The sequence below is a fragment of the Leopardus geoffroyi genome, chromosome A1 (genome assembly GCF_018350155.1).
Source record: "Leopardus geoffroyi isolate Oge1 chromosome A1, O.geoffroyi_Oge1_pat1.0, whole genome shotgun sequence".
Lineage (NCBI taxonomy): Eukaryota > Metazoa > Chordata > Mammalia > Carnivora > Felidae > Leopardus > Leopardus geoffroyi.
This window is the reverse complement of record NC_059326.1, coordinates 25,682,799-25,703,225: the sequence shown is the minus strand read 5'-3', so window position 1 is coordinate 25,703,225 and position 20,427 is coordinate 25,682,799. Positions and strand designations below refer to the sequence as shown.

Sequence of the window (20,427 nt, the reverse complement as noted above, 5' to 3'; positions counted from 1 at the left end):
TATTCACTCTGTTCCTACCACCTTCAGTGTCTTTCTGCCTTACCTCCTGTCTAAATTCCACCTGTTTTTCAAGATCCGACATAAACAGGGTGCCTGGGTGGCTCAGTCGGTTAAGTGTCCGACTTGAGCTCAGGTCATGATCTCACAGTTCATGAGTTCGAGCCCCCACGTCGGGCTCTGTGCTGACAGCTTGAGGCCTGTCATCTGTTTCGGATTCTGTGTCTCCCTCTCTCTCTCTCTGCCCTTTCCCTGCTTGGGCTCTGTCTCTTTCTCTCTAAAAAATAAACAAACATAAAAAAAAAAAATCCAACATAAACATCGTTTTCTCTATCAAACCTTTTCTTGAACCTCAGCTAGGCATAATCTCTTTGTGTGTTTTAGTCTCTGTATTCTGTGTGTATCTGTCTTATAACTGTTAAAAAAATTCTGCATTGTGCAGTAGAGTCCCATAGCCCATAGGGAAGGACCGGTAGTCTGTCAGGTAAATTCAAAGGTAGGGAATCATAATGTGCATTCCTAGTGCCTTAAACATTTTACCTTAAGGGTTAAAATGTACGTTTAGCTACCAGTGTACATGTAGGACAAGGCCTTTGATTACAGTATAGTATGCTGATTGAGCATCTGCTCTCTGTTTCTTGGGAAAATTCAACTCGTAATCTAGTTTAGATTTACAATTTTGGCTTCTTAGAAAAGAGCAAGAACTTAGACACTGAAACAGTAGGAATGCAGAATCCTTCTAGACTTGCATGTTTCTCTTCTAGTCTCCTGTTAATTTCTCCAGTGTCTACTTTGACAGTAGTTTTTTTAGCAACTTACTTTTATATCATGCCTTGCCAAGGCACTAAACCTGGTTTTCATAGAAACATCTCCTTCCCCCATACTCATAATTAATAGGATTATATAATATATAATCAAATTGCATAATTACTAACAGTAACACTAGCATAAACAACTTCTAATATAGTTAGAACAGAAGTGTGTGGGAGTACCAGAGATGAACCTAACTGCCCACTATGGGCAAGCTATGGGCATCTGTCACTGTATTTAAAAGAGGGGACTTGAGAGCCTTGGTAATCTAGAAGTGGGTTAAGTGGAGGTCTATTAAAAGTGATTCTGGTGTTGGGGTGCCTGAGTGGCTCATTCGGTTGAGTGTGCAACTCTTGGTTTTGGCTCAGGTCATGATCTCATGGTTTGTGGGTTCAAGCCTGTGTCAGGCTTTGTGGAGCCTGCTTGGGATAAGTGATTCTGGTGTATTCAAAATGATTTATATACCTGTCTTAGATTCCCACTAGACCAGCAACTCTCAAAATGTGATCTGGAAACTTTTGGGTAGAGGGATTCCTGAAACCTTTTCAAAGGGCCTGTGAAATCAAAACAATTATTCATAATAATACCAAGGCTTTTTGTCTTTTTCAATTCTGATTTTCTAAACATTTCTTAGTTTAATTTCTAATATCAATAGGAATAGATAAAACCCACATCAAAGCTCTTTGGGGGGGGTCCTTAGTACATTTTAAAAAATATATGCTACAGAATCATTTGAATGGCTGCACTAGACTCTACTCCTTGAGGACAGGAGTCCTGTTTTATTTATTTTTGTTATTCCTGATGCATTGCAAGTATTTATGGTCTTTTAAATTGGTTTTGTTTTGTATTTTTTTAGAAAGGGAGAGGGAGAGTGCGCTGAGCTGTGTGGAGGGGCAGAGGGAGAGAGAATCCCAAGCAGGCTCCCTGCCCAATCTCTCAAACTCGCAAACCGTGAGATCATGATCTGAAGAAACAAAATCAAGAGTCAGTCACTTAACTAACTGAGCCACCCCTCACCCCCAACAAAGTGGTTTTAAGTAATGAATGAAAATGATCTGTAATAAACAACAGTGGTGTGCAAGTAGGTGCTTTCAAATGCCTTTAAAATATAATGCAATATTTAAAGCATGGTTAGTGAAAAGAATATGAAAACATTTCCTATGAGGCTTTAAAATGTGTGTGAAGGCTTTAAATCCTGCTTAGGAGGCTTTCTCATAAGTAATTGGCTTTTTAAAATTTATTTAAGAAGAGAAGGGGAATGAGCTAACAGAGATGTGGGGTTATTTAAGAGCAGCCAATCAGTGGGAAAATTCATTGCTGATGATTAAGACTTTTCTTTCACTTGAGAATCATTGGAAAGCTATTTTAGGTTTGAAAAGGGGATATGATGGACAGGAAATTATGGTTTGGGGAAGTGAATTTTGTTGCTTTATGAGAATGACCTTGATTGAAGAATAGTGATGAGAGTAGTGGCCAAGGTGAAATGGGCAGGTGCTTTGGATGCTTCTTACCCTTTCAGGTATTATATGGAGAACACTGACAGCAGAATCCTTTAAAAATTAAATTCACCCTGTCTACGTGGTATAGATACTGCTAGACACGTGGGGAACATTAACAGATGGTATTAACAGGTAGCTCCTTTAGTATTCAACATTAATAGACACATGGATATAAAAGTAAATTATTTTCAGGAGTCATGTGGTATTCTAAATTTGTTTTTTAAAAAGGATTGATTTACGTTTCAATAGAGGACTTTCTCATGCACTTAAGATACTTTATACATAGGAATTTCCTAAATCTTGTTCTTGTTATGACAGTAATTGTTCTAGATAGACTATTCATCTTCAGTGGGGAGGCAAACTCAAACATAAGATTTGGGAAAATCAGATTTTTAATCTCAATCTTACTAAACTGATTAACAAGAAGAAATTATTTCTAGACATTTAAATTTCATATAAAATATTTATGGCTTTATTTCCTTCCTGACATATTTTGATGTAAGGTAGGCAGGCTTCTCATCATTGCTTTTTACAGACATCTGTTAGTCTGTACTTGAGATTTGTTGTGTATCTCACACACATTGAGGGACTCTTCAACTACTGAATTACGCATATGTTCACAGGTTAGGGACTATGGTAAGGAGTCTTCTGGAGTTTGGAGACAAAATCAAGAAAAGTCACCATAAAGAAGATTTTCTAATATAAATCATGTGGGTGTGGTACTATCTGCACCCTACATTTTGGTCAGTTTTTTCTGCCCCCCCCCACCCCCCCAGTGAACTGTGTGTCTCTTGAAAAGAATACCATATCTTTTGTTGTGTTTTTTTCACATTTTAAATTATTTTTTAAATTAAATTTTATTTTTTAAAATTTATAGCCAATTTAGCATAGAGTGCAACAGTGATTTCAGGGGTAGATTCCTTAATTCCCCTTACCCATTTAGCTCATCCCCCCCCCCCACACACACACACAACCCCTCTAGTAACCCTCTGTTTGTTCTCCATATTTATGAGTCTGTTATGTTTGTCCCCGTCCCTTTTTTTTAATACTATTTTTGTTTCCCTTCCCTTGTGTTCATCTGTTCTGTGTCTTAAAGTCCTCATATGAGTGAAGTCATATGATATTTGTCTTTCTCTTGACTAATTTCGCTTAGCATAATACCCTCTAGTTCCATCCACATAGTTGCAAATGGCAAGATTTCATTCTTTTTTTGATCGCCAAGTAATACTCCATTGTGTGTGTGTGTGTGTGTGTGTATATATATATATATATATATATATATATATATATGTATATATATACCACATCTTCTTTATCCATTCATCTATCGATGGGCATTTGAGCTCTTTCCATACTTTGGCTGTTGTTGATAGTGCTGCTATAAACATTGGGGTACATGTGCCCCTTTGAAACAGCATACCTGTATCCCTTGGATAAATACCTAGTAGTGCAATTGCTGGGTTGTAGGGTAGTTCTGTTTTTAATTGAGGAACCTCCATACTGTTTGCCAGAGTGGCTGCACCAGTTTGCATTCCCGCCAGCAGTGCAAAAGAGATCCTCTTTCTCTGCATCCTTGCCAACATCTGTTGTTGCCTGAGTTGTTAACATTAGCCATTCTGACTGGTGTGAGGTGGTATCTCATTGTGGTTTTGATTTGTATTTCCCTGGTGATGAGTGAGTGATGGTGAGCATTTTTTCATGTGTTGGCTGGCCATCTGGATGTCTTTGGAAAAATGGGCCCATTTCTTTTGCCCATTTCTTCACTGGATTATTTTTTGGGTGTTGAGTTTGATAAGTTTTTATAGACTTTGGATACTAACCCTTTATCTGATGTGTCATTTGCAAATATCTTCTCCCATTCTGTCGGTTGCCTTTAGTTTTGCTGATTGTTTCCTTCACTGTGCAGAATCTTTTTATCTTGATGTGGCCCCAGTAGTTCATTTTTGCTTCTGTTTCCCTTGCCTCTGGAGACTTGTTGAGTAAGAAGTTCCTGCAGCCAAGATCAAAGAGGTTTTTGCCTGCTTTCTTCTCGAGGATTTTGATGGCTTCCTGTCTTACATTTAGGTCTTTCATCCATTTTGAGTTTATTTTTGTGTGTGGTATAAGAAAGTGGTCCAGGTTCATTCTTCTGCATGTCGCTGTCCAATTTTCCCAGCACCACTTGCTAAAGAGACTGTCTTAATTCCATTGGATAGTCTTTCCTGCTTTGTCAAAGATTAGTTGGCCATACGTTTGTGGGTCCATTTCTGGGTTCTCTATTCTGTTCCATTCATCTGAGTGTCTGTTTTTGTGCCAGAAAATAGTACTGTATCTTAATCATCTTTAATTCCAAATGCCTAGATGGTGCCCTTTACCTAGTAGGCACTTAGTTCATATTAGTGGAATGCATGAAGTCATTCACCCTGACGAAATGAATCATAAATACATTGCTGATGAGCCAAAGGATTTCCTGAATTTCTTCTCAAAACCCGGGTGAATTTGCATGGAAATAAGACTGAACCATAACTTCCTAACCATAGACATAAATCTTTTCAGACCATAGGAAAGCTAGTGCCATCATGGGACAGTCATATGTGTGCTATCAAATAAAATAACGCCTGTAAAGTGACTTTACAGCAATGTTTGGTGCCTGGTAGTCATGTTGTAAGTGCTAACTTTTGTTTACTTTTTCAGTTTCTCTCAAATTTTGTGTCAGGGTCACCATAAGAATTCTTACTAAGGGTAGGAAAAATTGCCCTTTTGTTTGAACAGATGTCCATAGCAGTTAAAGCTCTTATTTGGACACACCCAAGTTAATAATTCTGCTTGAAAATAGAAGTCAGAGCAACTGGCAGGCAGAACTGGTACACAGCATAGCCTAGACAATGATCTGTTCAATTTCACAGTTTTCTAGTCATAGTGTATTCTAGAATTTTATTTGCCTACATGTATGTGTGAGTGTGCACACCCACACATGCAAATATGTATTACCTTTGATTTTAGTGGTTTAGACTAGCTGGGTTTTTAGAAGTTACTTCTCTGCCAAAGATGAGATAGGCTCCACACCCATCAGATTTTTTAAATTTGATTTTATGCCCTTACATTTAAGCCACCCTCTCTAGAAAAATAAATAGAAGTTGTTATTGGCAAGCAGCTGCAGCAGCCCAGTAAACCTGACAAGCTCAGTTTTTCACTAGCCAAGAGTAAGATTTTTCTCTATTCTGACTAATGATGGTACTATAAACTTACCAGTATTCCTTTTGTTTCATTGATTCATTCATTATTATATTTGATGCTGATCATTATTACTGTGGTTAGGATGTCAAAGTAAAATCTTAAAAATAATCCGTGTAATCTCTGAATACATTTGTTAATTTTTTTTCTTTCCATTCAAGATAAGCTTTCATTGGAAGGAATAGTCGTACAAAGAGCTGAATGCCGACCTGCTGCCAGTGAAAACTACATGAGATTAAAGAGGTTGGTGTTTTTTAACTTTAAAATAATACCCGATATTTCCTCTTGGGTATTGAAATACATAGATTACTTATTGACTGCATGAAGACTACAGTTATGTTAAAAGTGTTTTCTTCAAAGACTATTTGGTTTTAAACCTAAGAACAAACTTCTAGTTATAAAGTAAGTCCTGGGGATATAATGTACAGCATGGTGACTATAGTTAGTATTGCTATTTTGCATATTTGAAAATTGCTAAGAGAATAGATCTTAAAAGTTCTCATCACAAGAAAACCTGTAAATATGATGAACAGTTAACTAGACTCATTGTGGTGATCATTTTGTAATGTCTCTAAAGTTTGAATCATTATGTTGTATACTTGAAACTAATATAATGTTATATGTCAATTATATTTCAATTAAGGAAAAAAAACCCAGGTAAGAGTTTCTTTGGTAAGAGAACTTTCACAACTTGGGCTATTTGGGATGTTTTAAGCTACTCTCTTAATATAACCTGAAATCACCCTTTTTATACTTCTTTTTTCTAGTCATCTTTATAGATTTTGATTCTCTAAAGATATGTAATAAGATATTTGTACTATTTTATTTTCAAAGGCTGTAATTTTCCCGTAATGAACATGTCTAAAATACTATACAGGATAAAGCAAGTAGAGCTGCTAGAATATCATCCTTTTCTCTTGATTACAGAGAACTTTTTGTAAACTTACTCCTCGTTAGAGATTTTTCATAAGGTCTTCCCCACTGTTGTATATGGTTAACATTTTATAATTAATATTGGAAGATGACTGCAAATTCTCGATAGTCCAAATTTTGACTTTCAAAGAGCAATTTTTTAAATGCTGAGAAGTGGAATATACTTGCTTTAAACTTTCTAAAACATTTTTTATTTTAAGTAAACTCCATGCCACCCGTGAGACTCGAACTCACAACCCTGAGACCAAGAGTCGCATGCCCTACCAACTGAGCCAGCCAGGAGCCCCTTGGTTTATACTTTTTGTTGAATGTATTTCAGCTCCATGTAGTTTAGAATTATAACTTTGTTCATTCATTCAGCACTTACTGTGTGAAAGGGTAGTGAACAAAACAGGTAAAACTCTCTGTCCTCATGGAACTTCTATTTCAGCCAATGATAGCTGTACAGAGCTCATAACGGGGAGCACACTGTTCAGGCTATAGCGACAGCCTCTCTGAAAATAAGTGTTCTCATGCTTTAAAGTGGCTGCTTGAGCCACATCCTCTCTAATGTCATGTCATCTTTTTAATTTCCCCACCTTCTCAATTAAATTATTGTGTGTCTCTCGGGAATGAAACAAAAAGACTGTTATTTTTTTTGTGTCCAATAATTCTTCTCATTTAAATGCCTCCCCAGGGCAAGTAAAAGGATGACAACCAAAATGAAGACTTTATAACAGAAAATAACTTTCATAACAAAGTAACTTTGGAGAGGTGTTTCTCTCTTTGGGTGTAGCCTATAAAGTTGATCATACAATGCAAGTCTTTTTTGTAGACTTCTCTTCTTCAAGTACTGAAATGGAAGAATGCAAAATCTGGTTATTGAGTGGCCTGACAGGATCTTTTTTTGTGGTTCTAATTTTCTTTAAAGGTTTCTAAACCTTTTTAATGATGCGATTAGGCAAGTCACCTGTTGTGTTAATGAAATGTCTGCTTTTTTCTGACCAAAAAACATAGGAAAATTGTTTAGCCTTTTGACTCTTGCTAAAAGACCAGCCATTACATATTTCAGTTACTTACATGACTTAAGGACACAGAGTGATTCAGGAGATGATAATCATGTGAGTTTCATAAAATAGGCGATACATGACGCGTCTTGAATACTGAGATTGTTTTGACCAAGTAGAAAAAGAGAGGAGTAAGAACACCCTCAACTGAGAGACATGCATGCATAAAGACTTGAGGCCTCTTTCACACCTCACATCCAAAGTGTCAGAAAAATTTTATTGACCGTTCCTTCAATATATTACACATCTGCATTCTGACCATCTCCCCCCCACCCCCATGATGTGTTGTCATCTCTCACCTGGATCACTGCAGTAGCCTCCTATAGCAGACTTCCTGCTTCTGTCCTTGCCCCACTGTGATCTGCACAGCTGTCAGACCAGTTCTCAGATCTGTTAAGTCATGCCATTCCTTTGCTCCTGGGTCACTTGCAGTGTGTCCTTTATTACTGAGAATAAAATTTGAGTCCTTGGAATCATCTGCAAGGACCTACATGATCACCCTCCTACTCCTTCCCACTTCTCCCTGTCCTTTGATCCTCCCCCTCACTCCCCTCGCTCTGCTTTCACCACCCTGACCTCCTCTAACAGTCATGAGTACTCTAGGTACTTCCATATTAGGGCCTTTACACCAGATTTTCTTTCCTGCCTGGAACGTCCTTTCTGCAGATAGCAGCATGGCTCACTCCTTGCCTCTTTCAAGTCTCTTCTCAGATTCTACTTTTCCAATAGTGCCTACCCTGACCAGCCTACTTCTTTCTTTTTTTTTTTTTTTCAACGTTTATTTTATTTTATTTTTGGGACAGAGAGAGACACAGCATGAACGGGGGAAGGGCAGAGAGAGAGGGAGACGCAGAATCGGAAACAGGCTCCAGGCTCTGAGCCATCAGCCCAGAGCCCGACGCGGGGCTCGAACTCACGGAGCGTGAGATCGTGACCTGGCTGAAGTCGGACGCTTAACCGACTGCGCCACCCAGGCGCCCCACTTCTTTCTATACTTGTATTTTCTTATAGACCATATCACCTCCTAATATACTGTATAATTTATTTATATTTATTGCCATCTTCGCCCTTGTGTGATTTAAACTTCCCTGGTTGGTTCTTTGGTGTGTGGGCGTGCACACACACGAGCACACAATCATCTATTTTGTTCACTTATACACACGTATACCCAAGTGCTTAGAACAGTTCGTGACATGTAGTAGGTAGTAAATATCTGTTCAGTGAATAAATGGCAGGAGATGAGGTTTAAAATGTTAAATACCTTTACGTTCTTGCTAAATTATTTGTTAAAGAGTCTCTGTTGTGGTAAGAAATTTGGACTTTGTGCTGTGGCTATTAGGGAGGCACTGAAGAATTCTAAGCAGCGTGGAAAGCAAAGTTTTGGATAAGCCTTTCTGTCCACAATATAAGACTGAAAGCAGGGAGATAAGCTAGAGGCAGATGTGATAGCCCAGGTACAAAACGTCTGAATGACTAAATGTTAAAGTGGTTCTAGCCGGAAGGGAGATGAAAGGCTAGGTTTTGAGGATATTTGGAGGTAGAGTCGATAGGATTTAATGAACTCATCTCCTACTTAAGTGGTTGCGGGACAGGAGATTTCGCTAGAACCAGACTGATGGTGGCCTGGGTGCACTTCTGCTACGAGTCCTCAGACTGATTCCATACCAACCTGTGTGTTGCACAGGATGGGCAACACTGATGAGAGGGAGGGGTGAGGCTTTATAGACCCCATGTCCGTTTTTACTTTAAATCCTGGTTGACAGTTTACATAAAAACTTAAAAGAGCAGAAAGTACTTAAACTGCAAGAAGAGTACTGATGGGTAGATTATCAAAATAGGAAAGTAATGCGAGTCATAAGTTGTATCTCATGTACAGTTGACACTTGAACAACGAGAGGGTTGGGGTGCTGACCCTTTCAGAGTTGAAAATCTGTGTAGAACTTTTGACTTTTCTCCAAAACTACTACCAATAGCCGACCACTGACTGGCAGCCTCACCAATAACATAAACATTGATTAAAGTTGATTAAACATATTTTGTATGGTCTGTGTATTATTACTGTATTCTTATGATAAAGTAAGCCATAGAAAAGAAAATGTTAAGAAAATCATAAGGAAGAGAAAATACATTTACAGTGCTGTACTGTAAAGGATCCATGTATAAGTGGACCTGTACACCTGAGACTAGTGCTGTTCAAGGGTCAACCTGTACTTTGTTTATCGCCATTCAACATTTTCAAATGCCAAATGTGATCACTGAGGTAAGGCTCAGTTTAAAGAAAATCACTAGATACTCTTCTTGCTCCAGAGAATTTACAGTTTGTGAACCCGAAGGAACACACACACACACACACACACACACACACACACACACAAGATTATCTAAAACATCTATTTACTGATGATATAGTAGGAGGCAGAGAATGTGGTGGTGCTGGAGCGCCTGGATGGCTCAGTCGGCTAAGTGTCCAACTCTTGATTTTGGGTCAGGTCATGATCTCACGGTTTGTGAGATCGAACCCTGGGTCATGCTATGCACTGACAGCACAGAGCCTGGTTGGGATTGTCTCTTTCTGTCCATGTAGAACTTTTGACTTCCCCCAAAACTACTCTCTCTTTCTCTCTCTCTCTCTCTCTCTCTCTCTCTCTCTCTCTCTCTCTCTCTGTCACTCACACACACACACACACACACACACACACACACAAACTTAGAAAAAGAAAAGAAAAGAAATGTGGTGGAGATCAAATGGAAAGGCAGATTTCTAGATGTAGGTGACATCAAAGTAGAACTGTTTGAGAGCAGACCTGGCAGTCCAGTACCTAAGATACACTATCCGTCATATTTCACACATATGCTCAAAGTTTTTCAGGGCCTACTGACTGCTTGGTCCTTAATGACATTCAAGTTTGTGGATTATCTGGCTTTGTTTTTAGCTGTTTTCCTTTTGGCAGACATCAGCTAGCTCTGCCACACTACACATGGTTACCCTGGATGTGCTGGGCACTTTTAAGTTTTTATGCCTTTGTTACATGCTGTGTCCTATACCTAGAATGCCTCATCTATCTTCTGCCAAGATCCTCTGAGCTCTTACATCCAACCCAGGTGTCACTTACTCAGTGAAGCCTTCTCATGCCTTCCATTCCCCACTCCACTTAGGATCTGCCATACCCTTTTCCACATTCCCACATACTTACTTATTCTTTTTTAATGGTGTGTATGAATATCTATGTGTTCTTTTTTCTTTCTTTCTTTCTTTTTTAATGTTTATTCATTTTTGAGAGAGAGTGCGAGCTGGGGAGGGACAGAGAGAGAGACAAGGAGACCCAAAATCTGAAAGAGACTCCAGGCTCTGAGCTGTCAGCACAGAGCCTGACGCGGGGCTGGAATCCACAAACAGTGAGATCATGACCTGAGCTGAAGTCGGACGCCTAACCAACTGAGCCACCCAGGCGCCCCATAAATGTCTTTGTTTTCTGCTGTTTAAATGTGCATGGTTGCGTCTTCTACAAGATTATGAACTTCATAAGAACAGGGGTTGTAGGTTTTATCTTTCTTTCTCATCTCTCTCCCTTCCTTTTTTTATTCTGAGCACTTAGTGTAGTGCATTACAAATACTAAATACCCAGAAGTATTTGTTGAGTTGAAATAAAAAGGAATGGCAAAACTAGGCAGAAACTTAGGAATCAACAGCATCCAGCTTTAATTTTTTTTTTACTCAGAACTGCACTTGAAACCTGGACTTGATTTTTTAGTTAATTTACGCATGCGTAAGTGGACCCGCACACATACATACGTATCTTCCTTTCAAAAGGGGAAAGTGATGATAAAGCAAATATAGAAGCATTTCATTAACAACAAAAGGTTTTCAAAATATAAAGTAAGAATTAAATAGTTTTCCATTTGCAGAGGACTGGAAGAGAAAGCCTTTTTATCAAAGAAGACCTTTCCTTAAGTCAGTGAGGTTTTTTTCTTTAACCATGCGTTTTTACTGTATTATATTTGCAAATAGTGGCTGAACTACACTTTTAGTAACATAAATAGATATATTACAAAGTATATTTTATATTTACATATAATACTCTTTAAGAATGATCAGTGCTACTTTAGTGGGAATTTAGTTTTAGTAATAAAATTAAATTTTAGTCGATAAATTAGCTACATGTGATGAGAATTACAATTGCCATATTAATCACACGTAAGTAAGATTCTGTTAGTTTGTAAGATGCTGTCAATTCATTTAGATAAAGGTGGAGATATTTATTTATTTTGTGTGAGAGAGCATCCCAAGCAAGCTCTGCACTGTCAGTGCACAGCCCGACGTGAGGCTTGATCTCACAAACTGAGCTTATGACCTGAGCCAAAATCAAGAGCCAGATGCTCAACTGACTGAGCTACTCAGGCACCCCATGGTGGAAATAAGTATTGCAGTAAACCCAAGGAATATGGGAACCCTCCAGTCAATAAAATTCAAGCCAAGGAAGAAAAATTCATCCTATGCTGTAATTTTCTTTTGGCCAGTCCCATCACATAATATAAAATTCTGCGAGCATCCATTAAGTGATATTTTATTAGGAGGAAGTTTATTTTGAATTAGTAAATGTGAATATATTTGATATCAGTTCACATTTGGTTTACTAATTTAAATTTAAATTGTGTTTTATTAAGTATAACTTTAATGATCGTGAGGCTTTTTAAAAAAAACTAATCTCTGTGCCCAATGTGGAACTTGAACTCATGACCCCAAAGTCAAGAGTTACATGCTTCACTGACTGAGCCAGGCAGGCACCCCTTAAGGCGTTTTAAATAATCAAATGATAAATTAATACATTCACCCTGCTTATAATTCATGTTGTACTTTTTAAAATATAATGGGGACATAAAGATAAGGCAGTCACCCTAGTGGGTGTTTTCTTGTAGGAAAGTCATAGTAATAGGAAAATATGTGGCTTTTTAACTTGTGCATGTTTATGTCACCAATTCGTCTAAAAATACTTGTCTCAAAAGTTTTTATTTTTAATTCCTTCAGTGTTTGTGGGCTTTCTTCAAAAACCTAAGAAAAGCCTTTCTCTTTGGGCTGTGGAGAGGTGGAAAAGAGAAAAGAGAAAAATCAGAGTCTCTTTTTCTATGCTAAGACACCAGATAGTAGAAAGCAAGTTGTGATTCTCTTTCTTTCCTGGGGAGAGGTTACCAGGCTGTAGCTGCCTAGATTCCTGATGTCTCATATTATGATAAAAGATGTCTTAGAATGTCTTATTATAAGGGAGGAAGAAAAGTACCCCCTCACTCAGTAAACCTTTATGTAATTTGTGGGTGATGTGATTCATATGGGTGAACTAGATTCATGCCTGAAGAAGTTTCTGCAAATAAAATTTTTGCTCAATGCAATAATAACACCGAAGCATTATCTTTTCTTTTCATTTAAACTAGTATGTGGATATATTTAGTACTTGTAATTTTGACTCTTCTCCATAGATAAATTTCATAAAGAATAATTACTTTATAAGTGGTTTTTCTTACATATTAGGATGATTATCTTATAGCTGTGTCCCTTTATATTTAAAAAAGAAATACAAGGTGAATTATAAATAGGATTATCACATCATTTATCATTCAAAACAGGATACTTTTGAGAATGAAAGCGGGCACTAACCAGAGAAGATGCCACACTGGGACATAGAAGTGTAAACTGCCAGATAAAATTGGGATATAAGGTCACCCTTATTATGAATAGCCCAGATACACTGAAATGCTAACCTTTTAAAATGAGAACTAAAAGGTAAGAGTCAAATAATGAAAGTGCTAGCAGTTAGGAAATGTATACAGTACCAGATGTCCTAGACTAGGTAAAACTGCTATGACTGAATGTAAACCTTGTGCGCTCCTCAGTAGCCACAGCAAGTTGGGCATACCATAGTGCTGGGTTAATGTCTCCATGTAAATTTTTATATGAAGTTTATTAAAACAGCAAAATCAGTAATCATTTTTCTATTAATCCTCAATAAAATTTGAAGTCATAACAGCAGCTCAGAATTCTATAAAGATAATTTTATGTCCAGGGAAACGTGGTATTAGATTTTAGCTTTATGATAGTCTCATTTGAAACACAATTTTTGGTGAACGTTGAGGTTAATGATTAATATATTTATATCTGTTACGATAACTTTCATTTGCTGGTATCAGAAAACCCAGGGCAGACTGGCTTAAAAATCAAAGAAATTCATTGACTCACATAAATAAAACGCAGTGGTATTGTGGGCTTTAGCCATGCTTTATCTAGAAGTTCTCCACATCATCAGTGCTTGAGCTGTCCTTCTAATTTTCTTGGGTCTTTCTTCAGCTTGACTGTCTTCAGGCTGGTATTTCTCCTGGTAGCAAGATGGCCACCTGCAGCTGCCAGGATTATCTGCCTCTTTATTCATATGAAGCCCCAAGAGTTAAGTGACCTTGTCTTTAACCAGTGGTTAAACAGATAGACCCTTCACTTCCTTCTTTGGGCCAGCGTGGGTTCTGAGTCTATCCCTAAATCAATAAATGCAACGGTGAAGATGGAGTATGTGGATTAACAGTTAGGAACCACCTGTGGAAATGTGTAGGTGGTGGGGTCCGTTCCATCTAAAACATGCTCCTCAGTAGGGAGGGGGTAAAGTGGATGCTAGGAAGACAATCATGAGGTCCACAGCCAAACCATTTTTATCAGAAAGCATCTTAGGGACAGGAAACATTTGCCAAAGACATTCTCAAGCTTGATTGCTTCCTTTGAGGAATGACCATTTTATCCTCTAAAGAGGATCAAGAGTTTTATTAGAAAGCAAATCTGTATCTATGAAGATAATAGTAGGGTCAGGTAGTTAAGAGGTTGGACTCTAGAGTCAGACAACCTGGGTTTAAAAACTGGCTTCGCCATTTACTGGCTATGTGACCTTTCTGTGCCTTTGTTTCTTCATCTGTAAAATGGGATAGTGGCATTTATCTGTTATGATAAAGACAAAATTATATAGTATGTGAGGTGTCTGCCACAGAGTAGGTACTTGGTAAGTATTAACTCTTACACTGACAATAATTACCTGAGTAAGAACTCTTGCCCTAAAATTCTGCTGGAGATACTTCCAACCCTATCCAGTCTGTCTTAGTTCTCATGATAAGAGATTTGCAACAAGGATTCATTTTGAATCCCTACCTTGAGGTAGATCAGTTACTTCAATCAAGTGTAAATTAGAAATAGAGCAGAAAGAGAACTGTTGCTGAGAGAAAGAATCTGAAGATTTTGTTATAGAGTCCATGATAATCTCTTTTCAAAATAATCCTAAAGTGGTAGTTTAGAACTATCTAGATATTAACCAGATTCAGATACAGGGAACTGCGTTAACTCTCTCTTCATAGTCTTTTCATCTACTTTTTTCTCTGTCCTCAGGGACTCCTTAATGTGGCCACCATAAATTACATGTGTATAGTAGAAACCCATGGGTTTTTAGTTTATAAATCTGGATATTCAGAATCTTCGTGAACAGCGTGAGGGGTGATAATCCTGACATTTTCCCAAGGTTTCTTTGGAAACAGTCCTGTCCTCCTCTCCTGCAGTGATGCTTGGGCTAAAGACTCTCCTAAGGTACCCAAATGTATGATTTTTAAAATGTGGAACTATAAATCTTTTTTAATCAAAGATATTTTTTAAGTGCCAGGGAACAGGAAGTCCTTCTGAAGAGCTAATCCAAGAAGGCAGCTGGCCTTCTTTGCCTTAAGCATGCTGTTGTTCTCACATCCTTTCCCCTGTACTGCTCCTTTTTAGTTATCACTTTAAGTGAAGGAGCTGATGTATAAGGAGCTGGTGTCATCATTAAAATACAATTTTTAAATGCATTATAAGTAGTGTAGTAAAAGTACAAAAATATCAGTGAGATAAAACTACCATAAGAAACTAGGCAAGGTGTTTTACTTAGAATTTTTAAAAAGACTAAAACAGCCCCTCATAGGGAATGCTATTTGGTGCAAGGAAGACATCTTAGTCCATGATAAGAATTGTCTTTTATTATTTTTTTTATAGATTTATTTATCTATTTTGAGAGAGAGAGAGAGAAGAGCTCAAGTCCCAAGCAGGCTCTGTGCTGTCAGTCCAGAGCCTGTCTCAGGGCTCACATTCACAAACCATAAGATCATGATCTTAGCTGAAAATCCAGAGTTAGATGCTTAACTGATTGGGCCACCCAGGCACCCCAACAATCCTCTTTTCAAAAAAAAAAAATCTTAGGGACATTGATGGTGAGGATGCCACCATTTCCTCTGAAGAGCCATAGCAACCTGTCCTCCATAGCTCTTGAGCTATAGACTACACCTGAAGATTTGGTATTTTGATGAAAGAATGGTTTCTAAAGGATTGTAAAAAGCTATTGGGAATATATATATATATATATATAAAGAATTAAAGTGGGGTGCCTGGGTGGCTCCGTCAGTTAAGTGTCTGACTCTTGATCTCAGCTCAGGTCTTGATCTCAGGGTCGTGACTTCAAGCCCGGTGTTGGGCTCCTCACTGGAGCACTGGCATAATTATCAACCAAGTTTTCATTATGATTTCCTTCTTCGGAGTTCTCTGATATTTTTACTGTAAGATAGGAATAGGAGAGGAACTTTTTGAGTACCTGGGAACTGTCTCACCCTAAGCGGCTCTCGTCTTTGGAGTTGCACACCTCCTCTGCCCTTTCTCCTGGTCTTCCTTGGGGTTCCAGCCCCTTCTTATTATACTGCCAATTCCGACTCAAGTGTGCACTGTATCAAAACCGGTCACTTTCACTCTTCCCAGGTGTGTCATGTCATAGCCCTCTGCTTGCTGTGCTCTGTTCTTGGGTTTCTGCTTGCCAGAATCCCTGTTGATCCTTTAAGATTCGCTTCAAATGTGAAATGTCACCAGCTATTTTTCTCCACACAGGATAATCACCATCATCACCAAGCTCCTGCTACACTTTTTCTAGTAAACTGCTAATCACATTTTTCTTTTTAGTTTGTTTTTTATTACTTTTGTTTCTCTCTACTAGATAGATAGTGAGCTTCTTGAGGTCAGGGAATAGATCTGGTTCATCTTTGTGCTAACAGCTTTATGTTCAGTAAATTCTCATAATTGACCAAAACACAGCGTTTTGAAGTTAAGGATTTATAGTTCTGGTATGATTAATGAATCTCTTCAGGATTAATACACCTTTAACAATGCGCTTAGCTGTGTCTAAATTTAAATTAGAAGTCCAAAGAAGCCGTACTGGCATGTGGTGGTGTTTCTACAAAGCCTCACAGCTTTGTAGGATAAAAATACTTCAGTATACAATTTCTCTTTGTTCACTCACAGTTGAAAATCAACAGGGCTAACCTTAGGTAAAACTGTGAAGTATGGAAAGTTTATCTTTATTATCCAGGCATCTCCTTTTTTTCACCCCTTTCCCCCTTAGTAATGTCTATCTTTAGGCATCTACTTTTTATCATGTTCTGATCTTTTCTGTTCTCTCAATTCTGAATACACTCCGAGAATGAATAGGTATAAGTCAAAGTGGGTATTTGATTTTAGAACGTTTATTACCACATGTGAAATAATAGCCATTAGATTACCTGTTCAAGGTATTTGAGTAGGCAGATTTTTTTTTTCTTTTTTTATGGGAGAGGAAGGAAAGTCATTGAAATTACACTGAATAGGTTGGCCCTAAACACAATATTGAGTAGTCCTTTTTGTTTGTGGTGAGACTTGTCACCAGGACAACCATCTCTGCTTCCTGGGCCGAATGGGTAGATCTGGCCTGCCTGCATTTGTTGGAGGTATCTTCTGAGAGTTTAAAATTTACTGCTGAATGTGAGCCACAGAAATGGCCAAGTTGCCTTATATAGGATCAGGACCATCACTAGTCCATATAGTGTCTTTGTACGAATTTGTAAAAGGTGATCCTTCGTTAAGTGTTTTTATTTTATCGGTCAGAAAATTATGGCAGTTTACATATTTTGTTAAATGATATTATTGTCATCTGCCAGAAGTCAACAATAATCATACAAATCTTTGCTGTTTCTTTGAATGTGCCCCTTCAGTGGGACCCTACCGTGTGCTGCGAACTGGGCAAACCTGGGGATGCGCCACACTCTGTCTGGTTTGCTGCAGGCCCACATGTCCTGTTTACTTACCGATTGGCTTAAAGTGTAAGTTGCTTGGGGCACCTGGGTGGCGCAGTCGGTTAAGCGTCCGACTTCAGCCAGGTCACAATCTCGCGGTCCGCGAGTTCGAGCCCCACGTCAGGCTCTGGGCTGATGGCTCAGAGCCTGGAGCCTGTTTCCGAGATTCTGTGTCTCCCTCTCTCTCTGCCCCTCCCCCGTTCATGCTCTGTCTCTCTCTGTCCCAAAAATGAATAAACGTTGAAAAAAAAAAAAAGACCAAGGCTGCTTGGTATTCTTAAAAAGTGTAAGTTGCTTGTCTGATCCTTGTAGGCACTGAAATTTTTGACCCTTAGGCTGTGATTTCCTGAAGTACTTAAGGAAAGATCATACGTTCCTTTATTAGGGAACAAGGGTCCCATTTACCATTTAGTACGTTGAATCAGCAGTAGATGATAATCAAGTCTCTAACTTACTACTAGGAGGGACTGATGTAGACTTTGGGATGATCAGGTGTTAAGTACAAGAAGACCTTACTCATAAACATCTTACAGACTATCCCTCTTGCTTGAGACTCTAATGAACTTGCCATCAGATAGATTGTAAACAAAACTTGAATTTTAAGTAAGAATCCTAGATAAGTTGAGAAAGAGAAGATAATGTTTAAAAAAATGTTTAAAGTCTGCCTAGGAGAGTTGATTTTCAGGCCAGACAGCTTAGCTTAGCCCACATGGTAGGTCATGTACTCTTAAATGGCTTCGTATTATATGAAATGTTCATTTTAGTTACTTTTTAAAAAAATCTTGTTTCCATTTTCACAAATGAAAAAATTAAGTTGTAGTTAAGTGATTTGCCCAGTCTCAATTTTGTAAATGGCAAAACTGAAATTTGAACCCACATTCTGTTGATTCCAGTGCATCAGACGACAGGATACCTCTTCTGGCCGTAGTGTTTTCAGAAGGTTGCTTGGCTTATCAGTAGGAAAAGGGAAGGGAGTTTGTTCTCTTTTTCTTCTCTCTTGTGTAGGATGATCTTCACCCTAATGCCTTACGACGTACACTAATACTGTTAGTATTGTGGGTCTGTTACATTATAAAATAAATAGGATAACATTTATAGGATTTATATAAGCTATGTAACTGCTTCATTGTTTCATTTTAGAATTCTTATCTAATTTCAGATCCTGCGACTTAAAAATGAACTTTGATAGCATAACTTAATTGAATTTCAAAGCTCCATATATCTGCAGGGGAGAGATAGAATATTAAATAATTTTACATGTCTGTGAAGATTATTATTTTACTTCTGTGAAGTTTATGTGAAATCTTTAATGCTTTGGGTAGTTTTGATGCACTTAGTAGTTACGTTGTTTTGAAGATGTGCTTCTCTATGATATATCCTAGTATGTATGACAGTTGTCACATACCATGTACTGATTTTTTTTTTTTACAACATTGAAGGCCTCCGAATGTGTAAAACCCTTTTCTTATAATGTGTTGTATATTCAAGAAAAACTGAAAGCATGGAATTACTACTACTACTACTAATGTTCAGGCAAAAACTTCTCAAACTGAAAAATAGTAGGCATGTAGGGAAAACAGGAGAGGAAAGTATGGGCTTAATAAGCTTATGCAAAACATAACATGCCGGCGAATGGTATTTCCACTAAAATGTTGCTCCATGAGGGCAGGACCTTTTGTCTACTTTATTGGATGGTGTGTCTCTAATAACTGGAACGGTGCCTGGCACGTAGTAGGTGCGCAATAAGTACTTGTTGAATGAAGAAGGAATGAAAGGTATGAGACTTAGCCTTTTGTCTCACAGGCTGCCCAGGACTTAGATCATAATGAGTCATTTCTTTTTAAACTGTTACATGCCGGGTTGATTTATCTACTTCTGTTACTTCCCCATATTTCATAGCTTCAAGGTGTTATTTATTACTCATTTGTTCAACAGGTGTATATTAAGCATCTGATGTATACTACACAATATAACATTAAAAGTGAACTAGAGCTTATCTGTTTTGGGAAATGGATCATAGACATGTATTAAATAATAATTTAGGGTAGTATATTATTATATGCAACATAGGAGGTTGACACAGGTATTAAATTTCAGCAGTTTCTGAAAATGCTGATTTGGTGAAGTCAGGGAAAAGAATCATAGGCTTTGAATAGATAAAGAGTGGGAGGGAGAGATTCTAGGAGGAACGGGCACATCACAATCTGGGGTACATCAATAGGAGGGCTTGAGGAAACATAGTAGATCATCCTGGTAGGTTGAGTAGACAAAGGGCTGATTATAGTGTATTGCAGTGTTGGGTTGAACAGGTAGATGAACCAGTGTGTCACAGATTGAGCATATTTCACTCTGAAGGAGGTTATTAGGGTATCCTTCAGGGCTCTGTCCTTAGTACATTCTCTTTCCTTGGTTACTGTGACCCTCTTTAATTTTCCTCTGGCCCTCATAGTCTCTGTAGCTTCTGCTTATGTCTTGAACTCTATCCCTCCTATGTTGCAAAGTGATCCCACCCATGTTAAGAATATATACACAACGACTCTGGAATTTGTATCTCCAGCTCAAAACCTCTTTTTGGGCTTTCATACCCATATATTTACAACAGTTCGCTTGAAAGCTCCCTTTGGATGTCTGAAAGGCCTCTTAATTTCACATTCCTAAAATTGAATTCTTGGTTGTTACCCACCTTCCCACCCTTAATGCAGTTCTTTCTCCAGTCTTCCCCATTTTCACTCACTCAGGCAAAACAAAAACAACCTAGGTGTTTTCCGCGATTCCTCTTTTCTTGACAAGAT

At 38.1% G+C, this 20,427-nt stretch overlaps 1 protein-coding gene across 2 annotated transcripts in view; it reads left to right on the top strand.

The window, feature by feature from the left end:
* GTF2F2 (general transcription factor IIF subunit 2) overlaps positions 1 to 20,427 on the top strand; it is a 158,571-nt gene that overhangs the window by 81,209 nt on the left and 56,935 nt on the right. For both annotated transcript variants that reach the window (XM_045476925.1, XM_045476935.1), the window contains one exon: positions 5,681 to 5,762. In XM_045476925.1, coding sequence (XP_045332881.1) covers positions 5,681 to 5,762 — 82 coding nt within the window. The remainder of the gene's footprint in view (positions 1 to 5,680; positions 5,763 to 20,427) is intronic.